A 9,366-nucleotide genomic window follows, 5' to 3' on the forward strand; every position below is an offset into this window, starting at 1 on the left:
CTCGTTTAGCGTGAACTGGTGTAAAACTCCGTGAGAAACGCTATATTCAAACTAAGCAGTAGCCGTGGAATATGTTTTTCACTTGTGTTTTTCATACCACTAGGGTGGTGAAACTCCATTGTGTAGGTTGGTGTAGTTCTCATGGCGGGAAATGAGTGGAGGAACATACGGGAGATCCGCAGTCTCAATGTGACCCTGCAACCGTTGGTGATCAATGTTGATCAGAAATCATTCGTTCGAATGCTGAGGTAAGTACCTGGGTTAAAGTCTTATTGTTGTGTAGCTGTTGATATCACCAATACCGCTCCATAGGCATGTCCGCAACACCCCCAATTTTCTGTGAATTAGTTTTATATTAATAGAGAGCACGCCAAATGTGTTTTACGCGTTTCTCGCGATGTGAAATATGGAATATGATTTCCACTAGTGTTTTTCATATCACTAGGGCGAAACTCCGGGAAGTTGATTTATATTTCTACATATGATATCAACTGAATGCTATTGTTGGAGCTTCACGACCCGTTTTACGTGAACTAGCGTAAAACTCGGCGAAAAACGCGATATTCGCAGTAGTTGTGAAATATGTTTTTCTACTAGTGTTTTTCATATCACTAGGGTCAAGAAACTCCATTATATCAGATTGCACTTCAATGAACGACACTTCAGAGTATAATCAATCTATGTCTACATTTGCTATTATACCAGGTTTATGATGGAGTTATACAGCCTATTCGAAATCGTGCCGGCCAGTGTGGCGCGATATGTGGCCTCGGTGCGAACTGCGGGGGAAACAGATGAGCAGACCGTCCTGGGAAGGTCCACTGCAAGGACGTCTGCTAATTCGTCTATGGTGGCATATCATAATATGTTGGGTAAGTTGAGGATGGAGTGGTATGCAGAGGACATATTGTTACAGGGGTCTGATAACAGTGAGGAAAGTGTTCCTAATGTGATGACATTCACATGGGAAGATCCAGATGTTCCTAGCAATGTGGAAAAATCCAAAATGAGCTCCTCTCCGGGAACATTGGAGTTTCACCCGTTTCACGTGAAATGGCGTAATATTCTGTGAAAAAAACGCTATGCAGTAGTCGTGAATCGTATTTTTCACTTATGTTTTTCCATATCACTAGTGTGAAACTCCATCATCGGTTTCTGAATGAATTCCTGGTGAAGTAGGTACGCCGGAATTTGATGCGAGTCAGAGAGCACCAGCTGACAGTAAAGTTTATATTCAAACTTTCACGTTGGACCCGGTGAGCTGTGGTTTCTGTTGTTGTGAATAATGGCTAGCATGGGGAAAAATATGCGCATGATTAGTCACGTGTGTTGGTGAGAATTTAAAAAAAAATCTGCAGAAACCTCGGAAAATTGTACCCGAATTCGTATGTAATTTTTTGTACTCTGGAAGATGAGAAAATTTGAAGATTGACAAGATTTTTGATTTTTTTTTCGAAAAATTGCAGTGTAATTCTCTACACTCTCCTGTATAGTGAGGAATCTCCTGGGTTGAGGTGAGGAAAGCAAACATATATTCCTCCAACTTCGATAACGACATCGTTGATTTTCATCAGGTGAGGGTCAACCTATCGCTGCATACGAAGAGTTCGCGGGGTAGGCAGGGAGGAAAGGACGACGATGTGGCCTTGGTAAGCTGATGAGGTTGATATTGGAGTTTCACCCTAGTGATATGAAAAAACGCGTTTCACGTTTACTCCGCGGAAAACATTTGTGTTGTTGGTCGCGGAAAAACATACGTCTTATAATTTACATGGAATATTACACCACTTCACGTTAACCGGGTCGTGAAACTCCAACATTATTAAATGAATTTTTCGCTACCACACTTGGCGAAATATTATCAATGATATATTGGAGTTTCACGACCCGTTTTACGTGAAGTGGCGTGAAACTCGGTGAAAAACGCGATATTCGCGGTATGTAGTAGTCGTGAAATGGTATTTTTCACTAGTGTTTCTCATATCACTAGGGTGAAACTTCATTATTACAACATATTAAATTATATACTTTTATTTATAATCATATTATTATTATATACTCTTTATTTATATCATCTCTATGTGGTATTAAATTACTTGTATATATAATGGAGTTTCTTGACCCTAGTGATATGAAAAACATTAGTGAAAAACATATTTTACGACTACTACAGGCCACGAATATCGCGTTTTTCACCGAGTTTTACGCCATTCACGTAAAGCGGGTGAAATTCCAATATATAATAATATTTACAGTAAGATATGGTTTTATAAATAAGATATTAATATGTAATTAAATCAAGAAAATTCGCCCAATGTTGCCCGTATAGGTGCGGTTGATGAACGCCGCCTTTGAGAACGTCCCGAAGGTGTCGAATTCCCCCATGAGATTTAAGGCAATCACAAACGAACACTCATTTGCTACACCAGCGGAACTCGTAAGCGAAATATTTTACGTTTAGCGTGAAATCGTCGAGATGTGTTCATTGGAGTTTCACCCTAGTGATATGAAAAACACTGGTGAAAAACATATCTCACGCGAATATCGTTCGTTTTTCACCGAGTTTTACGCCACTTCACGTAAAACGCGTGAAACTCCATTGTGTGAATTGATTTGCCTATTTTGAATTTGCAAAGAATTGTAAAATGTAGTATTATCGATTTGCACAGTCTTAGTGGTGATGTTGCTAGTAGTTGTCTCTATAGATGAATCTAGTTGTAATTCCGGCACTTTTAAAGTACCGAGCTTACAAGTGGATTTTCATTTTCGATCTTGATTGTAGCATAGTTGAATTTTCAGTCAAAAATGTGTCGAAATAAACTGGGAGGCGGTGGGATATGTACATAATCGAGTATATGTGTCGGTGACAATATGCAAATTTTCTCCACCCCAAGAAAATTAGCCTTGTAAATAGACTTTTGAGAAAAGCGAACATATTTCGGTGTTTTCTCATTGGAGTGAATATTTTGATGTAAACTGAGATTAATTTGTTTTTGTTCATTTTCAGGCATCGGACATAGCCAGCTTTTACGTGCGGGAAGGTATGATGCAATTTCTGAAAATCATCGGCTCCATCGACGTCCTCGGCAATCCTGTGACCTTCCTCAATCGGGTGAGTTCCTGGTATAATTGTTGAGTTTCACGACCCGTTTTACGCGAAGTGGCATAAAGCTCGGTGAAAAACGCGATTTTCGCACTATGCAGTAGTCGTGAAATATGTTCTATCACTAGGGTAAAACTCCATTATAGCGACTTCATCTATTTCCCGTAGACTATGCATTTTATCGCATTTTGTTCGGATGTCGTGTATAAAAGTCTCCTTACATTGTTTTCATATTGCTAGGTCGGCGATCGAATAGTAGATTTACTCAGAGATTCAACTGATGCCACCTCTCGAGGTGACTCACATTCTCTCACTACGTCTCTAGGTGGGCTTAACCACGAGGGAATGACGGGGTAATTACTTGTGTAGGTCGCGGAGTTAAATCGATTGGTGCTGGAGTGGTCGGAGGACTGTTCGACTCGTTGTCGAGAATGACCAGTGGCTTACATGCTAGTGCTGATGCTATTATAATCTACCTACAGTGGATATGGATTGGAGAGGAAGAACTGAGTGATCGACGTGGGTGTGATATGACGTGTTATGAAGACACAATTGAGGTGAATTATGGAAGTGATGGTATCGCATATTGATGTAGGAAAAATGAGAAAATTCTGATCGGTTTCTGTATACTTCTACTACCCGAATTTGTACGTGAACTTCTATAACTAGTGAGGAAACTGCTGAGCTCAGCAGCTGAGGAAATCGAACATTTATTTACCCAACACTGTCGTGTGTTGGTGTATGTTACTGTTGTTCAGTCGGTGTTGCTAGTGATAAGTTAATCGCTAGGCTGAGCATATTCCCAGCCTGGCATTTTGTATCGTTGATTTGCGATTAAGTGATGCAGTGAGAAAGTATCACAAAAATCTAAAAGTTAAGACACGCTTCTGTGGAACATTTTCTCATTTACAATATATGTTATTATTGTTTTCTTTGATATGTATTTGTTAGTGGTTTGAGGCTCTCCAGCTCCCCTAGCCGTAGACTCAGTATTACCAACTATAAGACTTTGAGAATGGTAAAGGAAAATATGATCTTAACTCTCTATCCTATCCCCAGACTATGGCTAGCTGAGCGCGGATCCACCGCGCTAAGCCTTTGTGTACTGCTGTGCCAGGGACTCTGTCCCTTGATATGTACTTGTACATTTTTCACCTTCATCTCAGGCCGCGCGTTTGGCCCAACTAGCCATCACTGGTGTTGGTGATGGTATAGTAACGGGAATTCGACTTGCAGTTATCAGGATCTATCGCGGGAGTTTACTCGCATTTTGGCATCCCTATGGGGCTAGCAGGCATGCTACAGTTGTGGCATTGATTCCGGTGAGACTCGACGTATTTCCCAGCAGTTTTGGAGGAGGAATATATGTTAGATTTTTTCAGCTTACCTGAAGAGTTTACAAAGCTATCTATATACGAAACCGAGTAGAAATGTACAGAAACCAACAGTGTTGGAGGAATATATGTTTGATTTTATCAGCTGAGCTCAGGAGTTTTCAAAGCTACTCGAAGAATTCGGGCAGGAGTGTTCAGAGAGCGATGAGAATTCCCCAAAATTTCCTCAGAATTTTGAATCGTAGTCAAATGAGTTTCACAATGTGGGGGGAAATATGCACATGGTCAACAATACGTATTGGTGATAATATGAACAAATCGGGAAATTCATGTTGATTTCTGAATATTTGTACTATAGTAAACTTGTATAATGAGTGACGAAACTCCTGAGCTAAGCTGGGAAAAGCGAGCATATTATCCTCTAGCACTGACTTGTATCAGAATACGACTATGTTCTGTTATCTCAGGGAATCATTACAGGATTGCTCACATTCGCATTATGTTTGATATCGGCAATTCTGCTCGGTGTAGCATCTATATTCCGCGGACTGCGTAACTCGGTGATTGATAAGGATACTGAGTGGGACAGGTAACGTCGGTGTTGGAGGAATATTTGTTCACTCTACTCAGCTGAGCTCGGGATTTTCCTCACTAATTATATACGAATTCAGGTAGAAGTGCACAGAAACCAAAGAGAATCTCCCGAAATTTCCTGAGAATTTCAATTTGTAGTCAACTGTGGGGGAAAATTTGCACACAGTCAACTACATGTGTTGGTGAGTCACCAAATCGTTCCGACATTTCAACGACAGGCACCAATGGTGACAACGAGAAAATTTCGAGAAAATTTCGGGGAAGCTTCGAGGAAATTTGGGGGAATCACTGGCGGTTCCTGAACACTCCTGCCCGAATTTCTATTATTGGTGAGGAAACTCCGCTCAGGAGCTTCCGCGCTAATTACATACGAATTAGGGTAGAAGCGTAGAGAAAGCAACAAGAATTGACAACTGCATATTTTCCCACTTGTATTTTTGCCATGTCACTGCTTTTGGTACTGTAGTTCTGAGCACCACCAACAAGTCCGTCCAGCGCTGCATACGACCAGTTGGAGATGCCTCAGACAGTACGACCCTGACTTGGCCGTTGTGTCTCGTGTGCTACGGCTAGCTGGACCTGAACACGAACAAGGTCACTCGCAAGGGAATGATGGACCGATCGTATATTCTATGGAGCTACAGGAAAGTGAGTTATGTCGTAGCTTTCACAACAACAAAAAGCAGTGTGGGGGGAATGTGCATATGGCCAACTGCGGGTGTTGGTGACACTATGAAAATTATGAGAAAATTTTAGGAAATTCACATTGGTTTTTGTAGACTTTTGGCCGAGTATTCATGTGTACTTGTTTAATTGGTGAGGGACCTTCTGAAGTCAGTTGAGGAAAGCGAACGTACATCCTCCAAGACTGATAACACCACGAAGATGTTCGAAGAAAGTTCTCATACGTATATGAGATGTGTAGGAACTCGCTAATGTATATGCGATCACATCATGTTGATCGATCACTACAAGTTGGGCATTTTCTTAAGTTCTACTTTTCCCCAGCGTTGGAATATATGTGGGCAGAAGAACTTTTCTCATTTACTTTGGAAGTTGATGAAGGAATAGGAGTAGAAGTGTATAGAAGCAAGCTTCCTCAGAATTTTCATATTGTCATCACCAACAAGTGTAGTGCATACTTCCCTCCTACACTGCTTTTTCCCATATATCGGTTCATACCAGTCAATTGCTCGCTGGTCCTTCTTGGAATTGTCACAAATGCAATTGCAGGAACATACAAATGCAATTTCGCGCAAGTGCAATTGCTGAATTTGCAATTGCATGCGATAAGAATTTTTCAGCGCGCACAGTGTAGACAGCTGAATTCTTAGTGGCACACAGCAAGGACAATGACACTTTCGATGACACACAGTTGGGACAGTAGCAATCATAACGGCCTACCCATCGTGCGTGATTGCACGTATGTGCATAGCTAATCTCCCATCCCCCCGAATAGATTAAGATAGAGGTCTCCCGACTCGTGTTATCTACTATGAGTCACGACCAAGCAGCAACTGCATAGTGCGAATATCGGGTTTTCACAGAGTATTTCGTCACCTTACGTGTAACGAGTGAAACTTCACTCCAATATAATATGTATAAGCTGGCTCAATGGCGTACTCCCTCAAGAGTATGCTTATGCAGATGGAATGTTCTTGCTGTTGCAGAGTCGACGGTCCGGACGTTCGTTTGCCTGACTCCTGATTCCCTCCTTAAACTTTCTACCAAACATGGCAATGAACTTGAGCGGAAGGTGAATTAAGTGAACTTTGCATGGGGGTGACTTATGTCATCTTTGCTAGATACCATTTTTAGCGATAAAATCTGTTCGAGTCTCAGTCATGAATTTGCAGGATAGCGCGGGCATGAAGTTTGTGTTGACAGTGTCGTTCAGCTCGCCGCAGTTGTTTCCTGCTAAACTTGAGACTCTATCAGACGCACCGATTCTGAATGATGTGATGATGGTGAGTTCAGTTTGTAGACGATGATTTTGTATACCAATTTGATATGCATATGTGCGTTTTCTATTCCGGGATTAATGATAGTGAACAACTTGTCGCTATCATAATCTCAAAAGGTTACCATAATTACATCACATGTTCATACCAATGTTTACATTTGTTTATACGGTATTGAGTCAGATTGGTTCTTGTTAGTTCCCGAGAACACGTTTTTTCACAGTTGCATATCCAATAGACACACTTTCGTGTTGACTAGGTCTGCATACATACTGAGTGTGAGATCTTTATCCTTCCCAGGGGACACCCGCTGGTGCAACTGATCGGCGACCCATACAGAAAGCCTTGGAAGAAGCCTCGGAATACAAGACGATTAGAGGCAGTATTGGCTCGGACGATTATGAAGAGGTAGGATTTGTGTTGTTTTTCTCATCAATTCGGTTCCTATTATCAACTGTCGTTTGTGCGCCCTATCTGCTGAATTGCTTTCTGTGCGTCTGCGTGTTGATATTGTACGCAAACCCAAATTCTGGTATGGATCTTCTACACTTTGAGTTTTCTCGAGCGAAACAACCGTCTCGAGAGATTCGGAGCTTTTCATGAACATCCTAGCGTTCGCGAACAGTGTGAGTAAATACGAACATGGTCAACAAAATTCTGGTGACAATGTGAAAATTCTGATAAAATTTCTGGGGGTCCTTATTGGTTCCTGAACACTTCCACCGGAATTCGTACGTAAACTTGTAGAATTGGCGAGGGAAACCTGAGCTCACTCGAGGAAAGCCAACATATATTCCCCTGCTTGTGAAAGACAATATCGTATGAATTTCCCCTGGTCGTTTCTAGGGGCACTCAGAGCCCCTTGGGTTAGTGTAGTGTGTAAGTTGAAGTTATTCAGGTATTACCAGTTCTCAAAGAAGAGTTTGCCGTTCTCGGTGAAGGCCCGCTATCTGGGAGCGACGAGAGTGATGCGGTATGCACATGAGAATCTTCTATCTTATCCGATTCGTGGCTTTATGTGTTAAAATTCTCGCAGTGGGCTGTGAAATTCTCTACAATGTTTTGTGAACGGTGTGGCATGGAAAGTGTGAGGAAACTTTTTAGTTGCATTCTTTGTGAACTAATTAGTGAGGAAATTTCCCAATCCATGTACTGAGATTGAGTACAGGAATAATATTGCTGCTGAATCGGCGTATTCATGCTCAGATTCGTCTGCGCTTCCAGAACTGGGCCGAGGTCTCTTCTTTGTTTGACGAGTTAGCTCAAGCACTGAAGAAACACCATGCGGCGCGGCGGCTTGCCATAATCTAGATCAACCGTCATGAGAGATTACTGCTTGTGTATTCAGCGCGATGCTGATGTCATGTTACTGCCGAGCATGAGAATTCACCATTTCGGTACACTCAGATTTCAGGCATATCAATGCTATTTCCTCCACTGTTTTTGGGTTTGAGAACTCTGTTAAAGGGGAAGCTATTTTGGTGTAGTTACGTCAGTTGAGCTCCCAAGATACATATCGTTTGAAAGAGCGTAGTTCGTGTATTCTGCAAAAAAGGTTTAAATGGTCTTGTACTCGCTACAACTGTTGTGCGCTGTGATTTTCAAACAGTCACGTGCCGGACTGGTCCTTCGTCATGGATCGTGATCTGGTTGAGAAGCTCCTGCTCATCACAGTCAGCCCCTAGAAAGCCTGGGTTGCAGCCTACCAAGCGGAGGAGCGAGATCCAAAGGGAGTGATTCGTCTTACTCGGGCTCGTACCCGAGCTCAGAGTGCTCAAGCCCCATATCGGTGAGATAAAGAGCCACTAAATGTTATTGTATTATTGATCCGACTCAGAATCTCGAGGAGGAGGTCATTGTCGATAAGAGCCAATCAAAATAGGCACGCATTATGCGTGCAGTCGGAACTTGTAGTTATATGATGCTCATGCATGATGATGGCGATTTTTTTCTGGACTCAGCGGGAGTTCGAGGTAGTCGGTGCATTGTGATCTTCGCGTTGAATTGATCTCAGCAATAACGTAATCACGTTTGGCAAAATCTGAAACCCGCGAGCTAGGGACAGCGATCGCACAGCATTAAAAACTATAAATTATAGTTTTTACTCCAGATTCGAGGCTTTAATTCGGATGTTGAGAGAGCAATGTTCCCGGAATATCAATGGCAGGTTCAAATTTCTGGAACCCCAAAACCCGAACATGTAACGCTGCTTGTTAGGTAGCCGAGTGTCCTATTGACATGCGCGATCATGTGTCTGCCAAGCGCTAGCGATCTCAATTCCGACCTGGTGTTGTTGACTTCGGAGCGCACCCTGGTGCTGCTGCAGCACCGGCTGCATTCGCCGCAATACAAAACTATGGTCCTGACCTACTAT

The 9,366-nt window shown here is 42.2% G+C and overlaps 3 protein-coding genes across 3 annotated transcripts in view; all 3 read left to right on the forward strand.

Annotated features, from left to right (window-relative positions):
• Positions 1 to 4,081, forward strand: part of Pmar_PMAR017457 (hypothetical protein) — a gene marked incomplete at both ends in the record, with an annotated part of 8,255 nt that extends 4,174 nt beyond the window's left edge. The window contains 9 exons of the mRNA XM_002784727.1: positions 127 to 248; positions 706 to 872; positions 1,180 to 1,256; positions 1,575 to 1,649; positions 2,330 to 2,437; positions 3,008 to 3,112; positions 3,344 to 3,428; positions 3,473 to 3,660; positions 4,055 to 4,081. Of these exons, the coding sequence (XP_002784773.1) occupies positions 127 to 248; positions 706 to 872; positions 1,180 to 1,256; positions 1,575 to 1,649; positions 2,330 to 2,437; positions 3,008 to 3,112; positions 3,344 to 3,428; positions 3,473 to 3,660; positions 4,055 to 4,081 (954 nt within the window). The remainder of the gene's footprint in view (positions 1 to 126; positions 249 to 705; positions 873 to 1,179; positions 1,257 to 1,574; positions 1,650 to 2,329; positions 2,438 to 3,007; positions 3,113 to 3,343; positions 3,429 to 3,472; positions 3,661 to 4,054) is intronic.
• A 188-nt stretch (positions 4,082 to 4,269) lies between these two features.
• Positions 4,270 to 4,425, forward strand: Pmar_PMAR017458 (hypothetical protein; the record flags this gene model as incomplete). The annotated part of the gene is made up of 1 exon (XM_002784728.1): positions 4,270 to 4,425. A coding segment is annotated over one exon (156 nt), but the record flags the coding sequence as incomplete, so codon positions are not given.
• Positions 4,426 to 6,979: 2,554 nt separating this feature from the next.
• On the forward strand, positions 6,980 to 8,294 carry Pmar_PMAR017459 (hypothetical protein; the record flags this gene model as incomplete). Its single annotated transcript, XM_002784729.1, has 4 exons — positions 6,980 to 6,998; positions 7,293 to 7,400; positions 7,891 to 7,965; positions 8,199 to 8,294. Coding segments are annotated over 4 exons (297 nt in total), but the record flags the coding sequence as incomplete, so codon positions are not given.
• Positions 8,295 to 9,366: the final 1,072 nt, after the last annotated feature.

Source organism: Perkinsus marinus (genome assembly GCF_000006405.1).
Source record: "Perkinsus marinus ATCC 50983 genomic scaffold scf_1104296934654, whole genome shotgun sequence".
Classification (NCBI taxonomy): Eukaryota; Perkinsozoa; order Perkinsida; family Perkinsidae; genus Perkinsus; species Perkinsus marinus.